This window comes from Notolepis coatsorum, assembly GCF_963971535.1.
Source record: "Notolepis coatsorum genome assembly, chromosome: 17".
NCBI classification, from domain to species: Eukaryota; Metazoa; Chordata; class Actinopteri; order Aulopiformes; family Paralepididae; genus Notolepis; species Notolepis coatsorum.
In genome coordinates this window covers 84,931,815-84,950,736 of record NC_140181.1, presented here as the reverse complement: position 1 = coordinate 84,950,736, position 18,922 = coordinate 84,931,815, and the positions used below count along the sequence as shown (strand labels likewise).

The 18,922-nt window shown below is 47.4% G+C and overlaps 1 protein-coding gene across 1 annotated transcript in view; it reads right to left on the bottom strand.

The window, feature by feature from the left end:
* LOC311243652 (dedicator of cytokinesis protein 3-like) overlaps nt 1-18,922 on the bottom strand; it is a gene marked incomplete at both ends in the record, with an annotated part of 140,568 nt that overhangs the window by 120,966 nt on the left and 680 nt on the right. Inside the window, one exon of the mRNA XM_084332960.1 lies at nt 536-619. Coding sequence (XP_084189086.1) covers nt 536-619 — 84 coding nt within the window. The remainder of the gene's footprint in view (nt 1-535; nt 620-18,922) is intronic.

Sequence of the window (18,922 nt, the reverse complement as noted above, 5' to 3'; positions counted from 1 at the left end):
AGATATTATGCTTTTATTAAAGTAAAGTTCTTTTTTTGTATCCACTTTTTCTCCTCCTATTTTTTTGTATTTTCCTCCCATCCCAATTTTAGTCGTTATGCCAATTCCCCCCTCCCCTTCTTGGTCGTTGCGCGCATGTGCCCCCCACTGGTCGGTCTAGGGAGCCCTGAAGTCTATCACATGCTTCCTCCGATACATAGGAGACAGCCAGCAGCCTCTTTTAACCTGGCAGCGAGGACTCTCATTGGTGAAGTGTAACGTGTGGGAGGTCACACTACCTTCACCATTTCCCTCCCTCACTGTGCAGGCGCCCTGACCGACCTGTAGGAGTCGCTGTTTACAACGACCAGAATATCACCCCACCGGCTTCCCTCCCGCTAACTCTGCCAATTGTGTCAGTATGACGACCGGCCAAGCCGAAGGCACCGCTGACAGCTGGATTCGATACCAGTGTCAGCGGTGGTAGTGGTAGACAGACGCTTAGTCCGCTGTGCTACCCGGCCTCACCTAAAGTAAAGTTCTTGTAAATTCTTACCTTCGCCCTTCTCCAGTATCTGGACCGTCTCCCCGACCTCCAGGACCAGCGCCTGACATACTGCTGCACGGAAGTTGCAGATGACTTTAGCAGAGAGAAAGAAGAGAGAAGTCCATGTGAAACAGCAACCCATGAAACATGCAAATAAATACTATTTATACAGTTAGCATAGCATAGTTTGTATAGATAGAATATATGTTTTAGTATATATACATATTGTTTAGTATACCTTTTTAGTTTATAGTTTATTTAGTTTATAGCTATAGTTTATAGTTATATAGCATACTGGTAATCGCGTCTCGCTCCTGCCATTATGAGATAACTCTTATCTCCTAGCACCTACTGTGCTCATGAACAAACAATTTGCACCCATGCACCTGACCAGGCCACGCCCCAGCGTCCTCCTATAAGACGCCGCACATGGTCACATTCTACCTTCCTATTTTTTTTTTTCAACATGGACGCTTCGGGAGCATGTCTATGTTCCCCGGGTCCTATGTTCCCCGGGTTCTATGTTCCCCGCTTTGATTGATTGATTGATTGAAAATCAAAAACCACCAGCCCTGATTCCAAACTCTAACCTTAACCAGTTCGAAAGAGGGCCTAAGCTTAACCGTTCGAAACAAGGCGGAAATTAATAATTAATAAAATAATAAAAAATTATAAAATGTGCAATCTATTAATCAATCAAAACGGGGAACATAGAACCCGGGGAACATAGGGATGATCCCGACGCTGCAGTGCACTCCATGAACTAGTTGTTATGAAATGCTGAGAGAAATTACACAATGTTGGGTTTTCGCCGGAGATTCACCAGCCCCTGGAATCTTCTCGGCACATCGGGCCTGTCCTGGGGTGTCCTTGTCTCGTGACAGTGGATCGAGGGACGTCGCACGGCGGATAGCTGTCGGGCTAGGTCGCGCTCAGGTAGGGCCTGCGCTGCCAGGCATGAATGCTAGCATTTGTGATACTGCTCGTTGTCCCGTGAGACAGCCAAGTTGTGTATTGGCGCGAGGGGCAGGATATTTGGGAAAACATGGTCGTCATGACTCTGTTTTGGGTGTTTTCCCAGCTATCCTAGTGCGCGCGGCTAATGCTAATGCTACAATGCTGGGTCTCCGTTCTTGTTCACCGCCGAGGGCTGTCTTTACTAAAAGGTCTTCCCACCTCTTAACCATTCATGCTGACGGTCAATCGGTGTCTAATGTTGGGAGTTTTGACGGGGGCTTGTTTACCATTTCATGGGTGGATGGGCTGAGGCCTAGGGCTGGTATGCTTTTTGTGAATCTATGAATTGTGTGCGGGACTGGTGTTTTTCTCTGGTCTGCATCCCCTTAACATTTGTGTGTATGGGCTAGCCCATTCTGCAGTGTGTTAGTGGAGTTTTCGTTAATTTATTCATTTACCCCTTCATGGGTGCACACCACAGTGGAGGTTGCTGCATTCCTACTAGTGAGGCAGTGCTTCACTAGTAGTAGTCTTTTGTTGCAGCCACCACTGGTGCTCCGTGCTTGTGAAGCAGGTGGCATCAGTCCTTTGCCTCTGACATGGTGGAACGGTGTCCCGCCCGGCCGACGCCATGAGGTATAGAATTAGCAGCGACTAGCAACATTGTTCGAATTGCTGTTTTTTCTGTCAAAAATGGTGTTGGGTGGTGGGGCCTTAGGGCCAGCCGACGTCGAGACATCACGCGAGGTTTTGAGGTTATTCGCTTTTGACCTAGCCGCAAGCTATAACCGCAGGGAGGGCTAGGATGCTGTCAACGCTTGTTTACAGACATCTTGGTTGGATCAGTCTCCCCTTGAGGAGGAGAGACGTTTTTTCCCTCCTCAGGGCTCCCCTCTCTGCAGAGGGACTTTGGTCTTTCCGCAGGAGCGCGGGCGGTATTTGACCTAGGCCCCACACCGCCTCACACCGCGCAGCCAGAGGTGAGGGCGCGGCCTCGCCAGCGGCTGTGGTGAGGCCCTCAACCAGCGCCCATGTTTCCCCCGCCTGAGGTACCCTGGACACAAAGAAAACAGGTGATCGCAAGGCCGACAGCCTTGGCGGCCGAGGGATCGGCTACATTAGATGAGCCCGCCCTAAAAAAACGTCGCCGTCTAGCTGTGTCTAGCTCGCTCTCCGGTCACCCCCCCCCCCCAACACCAGCGGGATAAGGACTCTGATTTGTTTCAATGAAGCGCAAGCGGCCCCATGTTTCGCTTCTCATGGGGACAGGGGCTGACACCCGGTTGCTGGCTAGGCCTGGGTCTGTCCGTGAGAATGTTGTGCTGTCAAGCGGCTCCCATGCCACACGTTCTGTGTCTGTGTTTGGTGAGCCTGGTGTTGTGTCTGTCAACAACAAAGGTTGACAGCGGGGGAGCTCGAGGCCCTTGGGGTCGCAGCGCGAGTTCCCCCAGCCCCGCCCTCGCCAGGCCGGGTATCACGTTAGTGCCTCCCACGGCCGAAGGACCTCACGTCTTGCATGTCCAGCTGTAGAACAGTTCCTCAGCAATCCATGCCGGGGAGGTGTTCAGTGGGGGAGCTTTTGTCACCCAGTGTGATGTCAGCTTCCCCCGTATCAAACCGGCCCTTTCTGTCGGGGTCCCCCCTTGGGTGCGATTGCCTCGTTGGTAGTGTCAGGGTGCGGTATCCCAGCTCCACGAGACGCCCTGCTCGCGTGGTTGGTGAGTCCAGGGTTGGCAATGCACAGCGGATGGGACCGGGCCGCCTATCTACGGTTTCTGGCGGACCAGCGCCAAGTGGCGGCGGGTGCGCTTGGGATTATCATCACATATGGCTACAGCAGTGCCATATGTCGAGGTGGATGGAGAGAACGCTGAGGCGGGGACTTGTGTTTACACAACCCCACCCATTTTCAGGTTTGGTACAGACCCTATTGTCGAGGTCAACAGCAGTGACAGCTCTGGCCGACGAGATCCAATCTCTGTGGGTGAAGCAAGCCATCGTCGTGGTCCCAAAGGAGGACGCGATGCGTGGCGTTTCCTCCCGGTATTCTCTGGTCCCCGAGAAATCGGGGGGGGGGGGGGGGTGTCAGACCCATACTGGACCTGTCCCATGGAAGGTTCAGAATGTTGACCGTCTCCCACCTGTTAGACGCTGTCAGGTGGGGGCCTGGTTCTCCTCCATAGACCTGTAGGATGCGTTCGCATCCCGATCTTCCATCCTAGGGCTTACCTACGCTTCCTTTGCAGGGCTTAGCGTACGAGTACCAGAGGCTGCCATTCGGCTACTCTCTGGCTCCCCGCATCTTCACCAAGTGCGTGGAGACCGCGCTGGGGCCTCTGCGTCGTCGGGGTTACGAATTGTATTCTGCCCTGGACGCCATTCTGGTCCTTGGCCGGTCAGTGTAGATCGCCAGGTCTTATACCAGGCAGGTGGTGTCTCACCAGCCTGGGTTTTGCTGTAGACTGGAAGTAGAGTTCTCCTCTTCCCAGTCAACGGGTGGAGTACTTGGGCTTTTTCTAAGCTCAAGGTCTATATGGGCATCCCTCTCGGAGCGACGACGAGTGGTGGGGTTCTCGGCGCACTCGGGAGGTTCCGTCCTAGGACGGTTACGGCGCTGTCTGTGATGCGCCTGCTGCTGGGGTCCCTCTTGGCCTCCTCTTCATGAGGAGGATGCAGAGGGTGTTTTTCCAGTATGGAAATGGACCCGGTGTGAAACATGTGGAAGCGGCTGAAGGTTCCCATGTCAGTACTGGGGGACCTCGTCTTCTGGGGAGGGTCTGGTGCCTTCACCTGCGGGGTCCCCTTGGGCAGCAGGCTGTCACATGTCACGGTCTTCACCGACGCCTCCCTCATGGGATGGGGGGGACATGTCGGACCAACGCAGTAGGGGGCAGCTGCCATGCTGCCCGGTCTGTGCTACATTCAATGTGTTGGGATTGAAGGCAGTCCTTCTGGTCCTCAAGCGGCTCGACCACCTTGTGGTGGACAAGCGTGTTTTGGTCAGGACGGACAACACGACGTCAGCGTCGTATATTGTCAGACAGGGAGGAGTGTGCACTGGGCGGCGGTCGGGCTCTGGCTATGGGCGTTCTCCATCTGCTCTGCCTGAGGGCTCTCCACATCCCCGGCAGGGTGAATGTGGGTGCAGGTGTGATGTCGCGGGGCGGTCCTCACCCTGGCGAGTGGGGACTATGTCCAGACATAGTCGGGCAGGTCTGGGACTGATTCCGTGGTTGTCCGGGATTCTGTACGCTTTCCCCCCCTTACACCTGATAGCTCAGCTGTTGGGGCAGGTACGTTGGGAGCGCGGGACTTGGTCCTGGTCGTGCCGGGCCGGGGCTCAGCTGTGTGGTCCCCGGCCCTGATTCAGCTCTTGGTGGCCCTGCCGTGGCCTGTTCCGTGGTCACCGCGGGCCCTCTCTCAGGCACGCAGAACTCTGTTCTGCCTTCCTGTTCTGGGGCAGCCTCTAGCCTTCCTGTTTGCCTCAGTCGGACACAGGATCTCAGGGCTGCCGATCAACTGTTGTTTGTTACGGTGGCCCTCGTGCTGGTAAGGCACTGTCCAAGCAGCGCCTGTCACATTGGTTGTGCGAGAGCATTGCCCTTTGCTACACGTTGGCTGGACAGGTCCCCCCTGGGGGTGTCAGGGCGCACTCCACTCGTGGAGTGGCAGCTTCTGCCGCCTTGTTAGGGGGAGCCTCAGTGGAGGACATCTGTGCTGCGGCCTCCTGGTCCTCCCCAGGTCCCTTCGTTAAGTTTTACCTCATGGACATGACTGGGGGTTCTGTCTCCCAGGCGGTTCTGAGGTCTGGGACCTCCCCTGCGTCACGCCAGTCGGTGGGCTAGCAGGGGTGTGTGGGTGTGTGCCACGGGGTGCTGTGTCACATGTGGTCCCGCCTGTACTGTGCGTTTTTAGGGGTCCCTGGTTCCCTCTTTTTCGCACTTTGGTGGAGTTGACTGCCTCCCCCCCTTCGTTAGGACGGGCGGGTGGACAGGACTCCCCTCCTCCCTGGTAGTGGGGCTTACGGGCCCTCAGGGGGTACACTTGTCGGGTCACGCGTCTGCTCTGCCCCATATCTCATAATGACAGGAGCGAGACGCGATGACCAGTATGCTATATAACGAAAGGTTATCCTATAACCTAGTTATTTGAATACTGGCAGAGCGTCTCGCTCTCAGCGCCCTGAGGTCCCCTGGTTGGGTTTTCAATGTTGGAAACTTTTTTTTCCGAGGAAGGTAGAGTGTGACCATGTCCGCCGTCTTATAGGAGGACTCTGGGGCGTGGCCTGGTCAGGTGCATGGGTGCAAATTGTTTGTTCATGAGCACAGTAGGTGCTAGGAGATAAGAGTTATCTCATAATGGCAGGAGCGAGACGCTCTGCCAGTATTCATATAACTAGGTTATAGGATAACCTTTCGTTATAGTTTGTATAGATAGAATATACGTTGTGTATTATGTTTAGTTTTATAGTTTAGTTTATAGTTTTAGTTTATAGATATTTATAGCTTATCTAGTTTATAGTTATAGTTTATATTTATATAGTTATAGTTTGTATAGAATATACGTTGTGTATGTTTACAAAACTAGTACGGTTGAGGAGCCGGGAAAAACAAACATCTCACGTTTTTCTGAATGTATGTACATTTATATATATACATTTTCTTATAAAAAAAAATTAAACATGTGACAATAGAGTAATCTGAATTTGAATTTGAATCAATCTATATTTTGATTGATTCAAAGTCGAGCGGGAGGCGCGGTATCTGCGGCGATTTCTTTTCATGATTAATTGCGAATATTTTCATGTTGAGCTATAGATTGTGGATGAAGGTACACCGTGCAAATATTATTATTATTATTTGTTTTAAACGAGACTATTTAGAAATGTGCAATGGGAAAATACATTGCGTTGGACAGAGGGTGGAACACGAAAAACGGCAATGACGTAACCACTACACCTCCCTATAACCTGTGGTTATATTTCATAACTGGCCTTCGTGTTTCACTCTGCCTTTGGGATTACATTCGTTGCTCATAACACCTAATGTGCCCCGCTGAAAAAACGTTCACCTGCACCTTTACATCTACCACCGCCACGCCCGCCCCGGGTCCCATAAATCCAGGGGCAGGGCCCATATTTCCTCCTTCCTTAGTTTTTTTTACGCGAGAAGGCTTTTTAACTTTTTTTTGCATTTTTACAGCTTTTATGGTCAGACATGGCCGACAGAGGAGAGGGAGAACGGGAGAAGATGTGAGGGAGGACATGCGGCAAATCCGTCCAGGAGCGGGAGGCGAACCCGGGTCGGCCGCGTAGGTCTGCTACGCAGTATGCAGTGCGCCACTCTGGCGCCCATATCCCCTGTTTTCTGATACCTAAGAAAACGGGGGGGGGGGGGGGGGGTCAGGCCCATACTGAACGTATCAGCCGATTGTAAACGGATAACCGTTCAGAATAGCATCCTCGCAGGCACCTGTTGAACAACAGCCACCGGCTAAAGAGAATGGCGTCAGCCTGTTCAGTGGCCCCATCCTCCACGTTTATGGAGTTTTTTCCCCAACAGGAAAATATACCCTGCGGAGGGCGAGAACCCATATCAGTGATATGAGGCCTCGGCCACTGGACGGCCTTTGCTGACACCCCCCCACCCCCCCTAGCGGGACTGGGGGGTGTCAGGCCAATACAGTAGGGAGTAGTTGGCCTGCTCTGCCTCCCTACAATTAACGTATTGGGAATGGGAAGCCAGTGCCTGGTCCCGGGCGTTACGACACGGTCTGGGGGACCGGCACGTCCTGGTCTGTCTGAACAGCATAACAGCGTTTATGTGGTCAGACAGGAGTGAGTACGTCTCCGCCAAGCGGCAGTCGAGCTCTGCTCTTGCTAAGGAATCGGCCAGCTTGAGGGCCCCCTACATCTCCGAGTGGAAATGACGGGGCAGACCTGACGTCACAGGGCCATCGAGGTACTGTTTTTAAGCAGTCAGCCCCTCTAAGCGCCCCCTGTGTGGCTCATGGTCAAAGGAGCAGTGCGTCTGTGGATGTCTCCCCGGTATGCCAGTGGTCACATGCCCCCCCGCCTGGTACACCAGTTATAGAGGGGCGTCTACGTCAGGGACTCAGGACTCATCCTGAACCCCCACCTACCAGTCAACGATTCGTTAGAATGTGGAACTCGGTGGTCCTGACGAAGGGGAGGTGGTGTCACAAACTGGGGAGGACACGTATGCCGCAGCTTCGTTGTCCTCACCAGGTCCCTTTGGTCGGGTTCTAGCTCATGGACCTGACAGAGAGCCGTGTTTCTCGTGCGGTCCATGGGGCTGGAACCTCCTCTGCATCGTCCAAACAACGCCTGTCACATTGGTTGTGCGAGGGCATTGCCCTCTGCTACACCTTGGCTGGACAGGTTCCCCCCGTGGGCATCAGGGCACACTCCACCCATGGAGTGGCAGCCTCTGCTGCCCTGCTTGGGGGGGGTCTCAGTGGAGGACATCTGCGCTGCGTCCTCTTGGTCCTCCCCGGGCCCTTTTGTCAGGTTTTATCTCATGGACATGACTGAGAGCTCTGTCTCTCATGCAGTCCTGAGTACCGGGACTTCTCCTGCATCCCGCCACCAGGTGGGCTAGCAGGAATGTGTGGTGATGTGGACCGTGGGGTGATTACACACGGTTCCAGTCATGTTGTGCGTCCTAGGGTGGCTGTGCCCTATTACGCATAGTGGATCGGAGTCCTATCTTCCCGCTCATCGTTAGGACGAGCGTGGGGATATGACCTTCCTCCCCGCCTTGATGGTCATGAGGGACCTCAGGGGGTTCATCTATCAGTGGCTACGCGTCCCGCTCCGCCTTTAGTTCCCAAATGAAATATAACGAAGGTTATCCTATAACCCTAGTTATATGAATACTGGCTGAGCGTTTCGCTTTCAAGCCCTGAGGACCCTTGGCTGTTTTTCTCACGTGAAATTCAGACTCGGAAGGCGGAAGTATGGGCCCCGCCCCGGGATTTATGGGATGGCGGTGGTAGATGTAAAGGTGCAGGTGAAAGTTTTTTCAGCGGTGCTATGAGCAACGAACGTGCATTAGGCGCTATGAGCAACGAATGTAATCCCAAAGGCCAGTATTCATATAGCTAGGGTTATAAGATAACCTTCGTTGTATAAGGCGCGTTGATGTCATGTTTCCATGCAGCGCGTGTTTTGTGTTTTGTAACTGGACGGTTATCACAGCTTTTTTACTAAACTGTTTCAAGGCAAACATCAAAACACAGCGTCGCACAGGAGCCACTGCTTAGCCAACTGTAAACACGTTCACACCCTGAAGAGGGTAGTCATAATAGGCAATACATTTTTAAGCAGTCCTGATTCCAATGCAATGTTAAGTTAATTGCACTGTCTCCAAAAATAGAGCCCACACAAACTGCTAAGTAGTCGGGCTAAACGCGCCCCAATCATAAGTCGGCATTAGTAGTAAGTCTTCTATGCCGCCCACACTTCTGCAATATCATGAATTCCGGCAGATAATTTTATTTTATGTAGAAACATTGAGTGGCTCAAAACATCACCGTCGGGACCCTCCCGATAACATTATGGCCTCTGGAAAATCTCAGAGAAGAAGCCCTTTTATTTCACGTCAGCAGCACTGCGACTCGAGTGAACAGCATAAAGATAGAAGTATGATAGAGATAGAACGCATACAAGCCTCAGTAAAGACAAATTTGTTTGCCGACGACGGGGCCCCATCGATGATTAATAAACCTACAAATGGTGGGCCCTTCGAGGAGAGTTCCGTGTGAGTCATTATGCTAATGAACCAGCCAGGGGACCCAATGAGGGGGAGGAGGAAAACGGAGGGGGGAGGGGCTAGACTCAGGGCGCCTGTTTGTGGCAAACGAGTGTTCGGTTCCTCTGCTGTGGTAACTATGGCAACAGATCATCTACAAACCGGAGGGCTTTGTTTCACTGTAACTGCTACAGGGATCTGGACATTTTTAAATGGCAAGATTATGGATGCTGCTCCGCACCGGGGTTCAAATCAAGCATGTAGGCCACAGATTAACAGAAGAGAAATGGACTTGAAGAGGGAACTCATCACCTGTGTTACTCTTCTACAGGCTACAGGCCCTTTACCAGCCAGGGCTCGAAATTTTTTACCCCTATTTGAATTGCAAAACCTGCACTCAACCATTTAAGAAACCCTTCAACATGAGGACCCACGTCAGACCAAGACTGTCATGTGTGAGAGTGTCGGGTACATCTTACAGGCTTCTCAACAGCACTCTCATCTCTTTTTCGGAATGCTCCCTTGCAACCCCCCCCCCCCTTTAAGATGAGTGATCACCCACTCTCACACTTTGCCTAAACCTCCTAATCTGTAGCACGTCCCACAAACATACGGAACAAAATGCATCTTTGGGCCTTCAAAAGCTGTCGGACGACATGAGAGGGCTGACAGAAGGACACAATAACTGAATGTCAATACTTTAGTTTTAGTAGTACTTAACCCTTTCACTACCACACTACAGAAGGTTAACCCTTTCACTACCACACTATAGACGTTACCGTCTGTAGTGTGGTAGTGAAACTAGGGTTAAAAACATTGCCCAACCAATCTGTCTTTCTGTGTAGTCCACAACACAAGGGCTCTGCTGTGTGTGGCATGAGCTCCATAAGGCCTGGAAGGAGTACCTGTCACCCTTACAGTACACAGCAACGCTGTGGGGAGTGACTCTATATTACGCTGGCTGTGGAGTTCAGGCACATTACAAATACAAGCTGAGAACAGAGTCTGACACATATAGGCTTGTGTGATTAATTAGCCTTAGCGGAACCGAGACATTTCAACCCTTTTCAGGATATTAATTGTATCAACTTCAGTGACTGAAAAAAGATCCAAAAACAGGGATATGCGAATGGCTGAATGTTTCTTATACAAACAAAGACGCTGCTTATCCAAAATAACAACGCAAATTAACAAATAGGCTGCTTGTCCAAAATAACAAAGCAAGGTGCAGTGAGCTAAATAAAGGTATGTACAGTAGGAGCGACTACAGCCCGCTAACATGAAAGCACTACATATGTACAGTAGATACACTCCAACAAGGTAGAAATATGTAGATATGTAGATGTAGATATTCACGACTATACAGCAGATGTTTATCATAAACATTTTACAAATATAATATATTTCCATATCTTATATTTTATATCTTAGATAGTATTTACATACATATAAAGTTAATAGTGATTTCTTATTATTCAACTTTAGTATAACAAAGAAACAGAACTGAAGCTTTGTTTGCACCACTTCCTCTTGGTCTGCAGGACAATGTGTGATGATTGCAGGCAGATGCTGCAGTTTTGTGCTATCTGCAGTGTGAATAGAGATGCTGAAGGGCCACACACACACACACACACACACATTACCCTATATACACACACACACACACACACACACACACACACACACACACACATTACCCTATATATATACACACACACACACACACACACACACACACACACACACACACACACACACACACACACACACACACACACACACACACACACTGAGGCTTTCAGCACCTTGGACAGCACTGAGGCTCTCAGCTCCATGGACAGCACTGAGGCTCTCAGCTCCATGGACAGCACTGAGGCTGTCAGCACCATGGACAGCACTGAGGCTGTCAGCACCATGGACAGCACTGAGGCTCTCAGCACCATGGACAGCACTGAGGCTGTCAGCACCATGAACAGCACTGAGGCTGTCAGCTCCTTGGACGGCACTGAGGCTGTCAGCACCATGGACAGCACTGAGGCTGTCAGCACCATGAACAGCACTGAGGCTCTCAGCACCATGGACAGCACTGAGGCTGTCAGCACCATGAACAGCACTGAGGCTCTCAGCACCATGGACAGCACTGAGGCTCTCAGCACCATGGACAGCACTGAGGCTGTCAGCACCATGAACAGCACTGAGGCTGTCAGCACCATGGACGGCACTGAGGCTGTCAGCACCATGAATAGCACTGAGGCTGTCAGCACCATGGACAGCACTGAGGCTGTCAGCACCATGGACAGCACTGAGGCTCTCAGCACCATGGACAGCACTGAGGCTCTCAGCACCATGGACAGCACTGAGGCTGTCAGCTCCATGGACAGCACTGAGGCTGTCAGCTCCATGGACAGCACTGAGGCTGTCAGCACCATAGACAGCACTGAGGCTGTCAGCACCATGGACAGCACTGAGGCTGTCAGCACCATGGACAGCACTGAGGCTGTCAGCACCATGGACAGCACTGAGGCTCTCAGCTCCATGGACAGCACTGAGGCTCTCAGCACCATGGACAGCACTGAGGCTGTCAGCACCATGGACAGCACTGAGGCTGTCAGCTCCATGGACAGCACTGAGGCTGTCAGCACCATGGACAGCACTAAGGCTCTCAGCACCATGGACAGCACTGAGGCTCTCAGCTCCATGGACAGCACTGAGGCTGTCAGCACCATGGACAGCACTGAGTCTGTCAGCACCATGGACAGCACTGAGGCTGTCAGCACCATGGACAGCACTGTCCAGAGAATTAATCTGTGTGGGGGCTCTGTGACACAGCAGGGTAAGAAGGCACATCACACCCTTCTGACACCGTCAGTTTGAGTCTGACTTTCACCCCTTCCTGTCTTCCTCTCTCTCTCTCTCTCTCTCTCTCTCTCTCTCTCTCTCTCTCTCTCTCTCTCTCTCTCTCTCTCTCTCTCTCTCTCTCTCTCTCTCTCTCTCTCTCTCTCTCATGCTTGCTGTCACTCTACCAGACATGTACACATATGGGTCCAAAGGAGGCTTGACCTCTGCCCCTCTGCCTTGTCGTTCACAAGAGGCTGTTTATTGATGCTTCTCTGCATATATAATTTAGTTGACTTAAAATGGGGCATGATGTCCAAAACAGATTCACCCTATTTTAAAAAGGGCACTCCTTCTAGTTTTATGTGTTCTTTTGACATTGGCTATGTACTATATTGTCCAATAAAAACATACCACTATGTACTAATACTGTCCAATAAAAACATACCACTATGTACGATACTGTCCAATAAAACAATACCACTATGTACTATAATGTTCAATAAAACAATACCACTATGTACTATACTGTCCAATAAAACAATACCACTATGTACTATACTGTTCAATAAAACAATACCACTATGTACTATATTGTCCAATAAGACAATACCACTATGTACTATACTGTTCAATAAAACAATACCACTATGTACTATACTGTTCAATAAAACAATACCACTATGTACTATACTGTTCAATAAGAACAATACCACTATGTACTATACTGTTCAATAAAACAATACCACTATGTACTATACTGTTCAATAAAACAATACCACTATGTACTATACTGTTCAATAAAACAATACCACTATGTACTATACTGTTCAATAAGAACAATACCACTATGTACTATACTGTTCAATAAAACAATACCACTATGTACTATACTGTTCAATAAAACAATACCACTATGTACTATACTGTTCAATAAAACAATACCACTATGTACTATACTGTTCAATAAGAACAATACCACTATGTACTATACTGTCCAATAAAACAATATCACTATGTACTATATTGTCCAATAAAACAATACCACTATGTACTATACTGTTCAATAAATCAATACCACTATGTATTATATTGTCCAATAAAACAATACCACTATGTACAATACTGTTCAATAAAACAATACCACTGTGTACTATACTGTTCAATAAGAACAATACCACTATGTACTATACTGTCCAATAAAACAATATCACTATGTACTATATTGTCCAATAAAACAATACCACTATGTACTATACTGTTCAATAAATCAATACCACTATGTATTATATTGTCCAATAAAACAATACCACTATGTACAATACTGTTCAATAAAACAATACCACTATGTACTATACTGTTCAATAAAACAATACCACTATGTACTATACTGTCCAATAAAACAATACCACTATGTACTATACTGTTCAATAAAACAATACCACTATGTACTATACTGTCCAATAAAACAATACCACTATGTATTATATTGTCCAATAAAACAATACCACTATGTACTATACTGTTCAATAAAACAATACCACTATGTATTATATTGTCCAATAAAAGAATATCACTATGTACTATACTGTCCCATAAAAGAATATCACTATGTACTATACTGTCCCATAAAAGAATATCACTATGTACTATACTGTCCCATAAAAGAATATCACTATGTACTATACTGTCCAATAAAACAATACAACTATGTACTATACTGTCCAATAAAACAATACCACTAGCTACTATACTATTCAATAAAACAATACCACTATGTACTATACTGTCCAATAAAACAATACCACTATGTACTATACTGTTCAATAAAACAATACCACTATGTATTATATTGTCCAATAAAACAATACCACTATGTACAATACAGTTCAATAAAACAATACCACTATGTACTATACTGTTCAATAAGAACAATACCACTATGTACTATACTGTTCAATAAAACAATACCACTATGTATTATATTGTCCAATAAAACAATACCACTATGTACAATACAGTTCAATAAAACAATACCACTGTGTACTATACTGTCAGTACTATACTGTATTATACTGTCCAATAAAAACAACACCAAGAATATAAGGAAAGTTATTAATACATTATACTGCTTTTCTTTACAATGATGATGAATTCAGAGGCTGGTGTCAGTTTCCAATTATTACAATTGTTAGCTGTGACCTGTTTTTGAAATTTTGAAATGATACATTTGAAATGGTTTCTTTAATATTTTACAATGTACTCAGTGTGACTTACCCGATTAAATAAAGTCGGTTGATATAATTATTTAATGAAATTATTTATCATTAGTGATTATTCATTCTCAGGCAAATTAACTGGCATCATAACGAGAGACATCCTTTACTGTGCCTTTGCCCCACAGAGAAGATACATTCTGCAGAGTAAAGGGCAGCAGACCTCAAAACCTGACAGAGTAAACACAGTACAACTGTGGCTGCTATAAATAGACTGCCGAGTGGTCACGTTCAAAATCCCTTCAATTTTACATTAAGCAAATGTGGCTCAGGGAATACTGCTGACCCAACAGCAGCAGTTACTTTATGCGCTGATAAGGAGAGTAAGACATTCGTCGTTCTTGAAAGTGAAGAGCTACATTTCCCCAAGAACCAAGGCAGTATTCTTGTAGCGTGTTCACTGCATTCTATCTATCATCTGTCTCCTACTATCTGTTTGGTGCTGAGCTATAGAGGACACGGCTGCTCATTGAGACATGAGCTCAGTAAATACGGCACCTATAAACGGCAAACTGCTCTGCCAGATTAGTGTTGTCCCAACTAAGATATTATCAAAACAACAACGGTTGCTATAGGCTAGTGTGAGTTTACCCCCTTGTTTGTGCCGTGATCGTTTTGGTGGGCTGGGGCTGTAGTTCCTGGATCAAGTAAACTGGACTATAGACGTGTGCTTCTGGCAAATAAATGTTTTGTTTTATCTATAGTTTGAAGCAAAACGGTCAGTGCCAGGAATGTTTCAAAAGATGATACAGTCTAGTATAAGGGGTTTTGACTTTTGAACCAGGTGGCAAGGCTGTGTGTTACAGTATGTCACTTCTGCAGTCTCTGGTATAGTCCTGTGTATAATGGTAATCTAAAAAACACAGTATCAAAATGTGTTCTGTCACAGACCCAATGCAGGCTACACTAGGTCTGAAACCAGCCCATTGGCTGGTGATGAAAATAGCCACTCAGCAAAAGTTGTTGTTTATAAAGTCACTTTGACTGTGGTGGCATGTCGGGTCTTGTCTCTCATCCCACAGTTAATTCCTGGCAATATTATTAAAATAAAGTATGGGAAAAGGTGCTTCTCTGCACAAGCTAATATCTGTTCCACATGTACACAATCCTCTCGCATTGGAGCTCAACTTCCACATAGAAACTCCTGTGCACCAAAGCAGCTTAAGTTAACCTTGCTATTTGGGAGACACTTTTAAACCTGTTATCACAGCAGTGGGCTGTCAGGGTTCATACAGAGTATTTTATAATGAAGTTCGGCTCCATGAGCCAAGGTTTGTTTGCAGTGGGGAGAGCTGCTAGCTAGTACACTGATAAAATCAGCTTTCCCCCCGTACTTAATTGTAATTACATCGCCATTCGCCAGGAACACATTGGACAGAACGCCAACACTCCACCACGGTACGTTAAAGTGACTTTATAAACCATTTTCGCCCTGGAGGCTCTCGTTGCTACTACCCAACAAGCTGCTTCAGACCCAATAGGAGGCATAGCTTGTGAGGCTAATGTTTCCCTAAATCCTTTTGGTCCCGAACCAAAGCATGACTGGTAGGACAGGTGATTACAGTGAGATGAATTACAGAGTGAGTCTTTCAGCCGTTCCAGTAATGCACTGTGACTGAGTAAGCAGAGCCCGGGGGGTCCTGCCTCCCCGGCTCCAGTAAACCCTGTCCCAGATCCAGGCATGGCCACGTTAAAAACTACATGACGGCCTTTGTGTTTCTCGCCCAGTGAGTCATGTTGTTGAGCGTGACGTTGTGAACGCACGCTTGTTCCCTCTCACACCACTGCAATTAGGGCCTGCTAACCTAAGGGTTCCTGTAGCAGTAGAGGAGCATTCTGTCAGATCTGATCCCAGTACAGCTGTGTTCCTGTAGCAGTAGAGGAGCATTCTGTCAGATCTGATCCCAGTACAGCTGTGTTCCTGTAGCAGTAGAGGAGCATTCTGTCAGATCTGATCCCAGTACAGCTGTGTGACCGTGGCACCTCCTTTTTTACCTTTTTACCATAGCCTTTAATGACCACACACAAACAATGCACACGCACACACACACGCACACACACACACACACATACTCTGTTTTCTCTCTTTCTCTGACTCGCATGCACAAACCACTGTGCTCACTCATGCACTCTCTCCCTATCTCTCTCTCTCTGACTCGCATGCACACACACACACACACACACACACACACACACACACATACTCTGTTGTCTCTCTCTCGCTCTCTCTCTCTCACACACACACACACACACATGCACACACACACACACAAATACTCTGTTGTCTCTCTCTCACACACACACACACACAAATACTCTGTTTTCTCTCTCTCTCTCTCTCCCATGCACACACACACACACACACACACACACACACTAGGGATTACATTACATACTACATTACCAAGGATACCACCTTTTCACAGTGTTTCACAAGTCCTAATCTGTATGTATGAACCAATAAGATAGTGGTCTCTGGCCTCCATTCAGTTTAGGGACTGGATTATTTACATTGTCCAGAGTTCATCTGTCCAGAGTTCATCATTACTCCTCTGTGGACTATTATTATGTATCCAATCATGTCAAGAATCAAAACAAAGTTCCTTGATTTTCTGCATTTCTTGGCACATAAACAAAGATATCTCACTACTTACGTCTCTACTACTTTAGCTCTGACTGGCTTCTGTTAGGTTACGGTATCAAGGGTTAGAAATCATGGTTTTAAAACCACTACGAAACGCTGCCTATAGACAACATTAATCTCTCTAATAGTACTCACTACTGACCATTAGCTCTATCTTTTGAGTTCCCATGATTGCATTTGATCCTGAGACTGTTCATCTCAGAAAATGCTGCCCCAGTGTGCCTTGACTTCCAGTGTCCTACTGCTATACAGTACCCCATGTCCAGGGCATGTCCACATGGCCACTGATGGAGCAGGCCACATGGTGGAGGGGGGGGGGGGGGGGGGGTGTACTACGTTTATAGAGATACTGTAGAAAAATGTACACAAAATCATCACTAGCTAGAGATGCTCTGGCATTGGATAGTAATATTGGGCTTTGGGCCGATAACATGATACAACAGGATATCAGTATTTTACACAATACAACAGGATATCGGTATCTGAGAATTTCCCCATTACTAAAATCCCATAAGAGCCTTGTGTACTGTGTTGGAAATCAAAGCAAACAACTCAATACCTTATTCATATACAGTATAGAAGGATGCTAGATCTCTCTCACAGAACATCTCCGTTGTTTTGGTCCAATGACCCCCCCCCCCCAACCTAATGGTCTAAATCCGTACTGGTCAGTATAGGTAATGAATTTAGAATTTACCTATTTCAAACCCTGCCCTCTTTTCTTAATCCTCCAACCACAACTGTTGCTTGGAGGAAGAAGAAATGAGGGTGGGTTTGTGATAGGTCAACTGGATCAGTACTTGGTAGTGGCCAGCTTAATACTCTGAGGCGGTATCAGCAGTGAGAAAAAGTGTGAATCCTTTAAACTAATTAAAGTGACAGTGAATGAGCACATCGGCTGAAGTCGTCAAGTTGAGCCCCTGACAGGGAAGCTGCAGAGGAGGCCTGGCAAATACAGGCCTTTTATTGGCTCCACGACGAACAAGTGATTCATAAAGAGCCATTGTGTCTGATATAAACACAACTCAGGCTAATAGCAAATAGAAAGTGATTCTAAGAGTCATTAAGGTTTCATGAGGTGGTCTCTAAATGTTTTCCCGTTTAGTCTGAGCTCATTATGATAAGAGAAGTTAAGAGAGACTCTGGCTCAGGGGCTGGTGCTACAGCTGCAGTGGTGTCACCACTAGAAGATACTGTACAGTCAACGAAAATACTAAGTACAAAAATGACAAAATATGGTGCCGCTAATGTAGGTGAAGAAAGGTGAGACTTTGAAAGAAAGAAAAGGTCATTCCATCTGGCTGAGCTGGTATAATACAGCCATGGATACCATGGCCTATAGTTTACAATGATACCAGTCAAGTTGTAGCCCTATATATAATAATCCTATAGGGAATACATAATGCCAAACTGGTGGAAATTAAAGTAATGTGGCCTGACGGAGTGAGACATGTCTAATGTTATTTAAATAGCGGCTAGAGGCCTGCTTACCGCATCTCAGCACTTCAGCACCATGGACAGTGACAAGCTACACATGGTGCTCTCTGCTTTATGGTCAACCGTTTCTTTTCGCTCTCTTTACCGATCAATATTTCAGTGTTTCCTGGCCTCGCGAAGCCCCTATGAAACCATCTTAACAATGAATTATGTCTGTAAAGAATCCGAAATTACGCTGGGTTTAAACTCAAACTGCTCATCGTCAGGGATGCAATTGCAAACCCAAAGAAAATACACAACTCCATACAGCTGTGTGTGTGCGTGTGTGTGTGTGCGTGTGTGTGGGTGTGTGTGCGTGCGTGCGAGTGTGTGCACGTGTGCGTGCGTGCGTGCGTGCGCTCGCGGTGCGGGAAGAGTGAGTAATCCAGCAAGTAACGAGCTGAAGAGCATCTGGACATGACTCATTCAAATCATC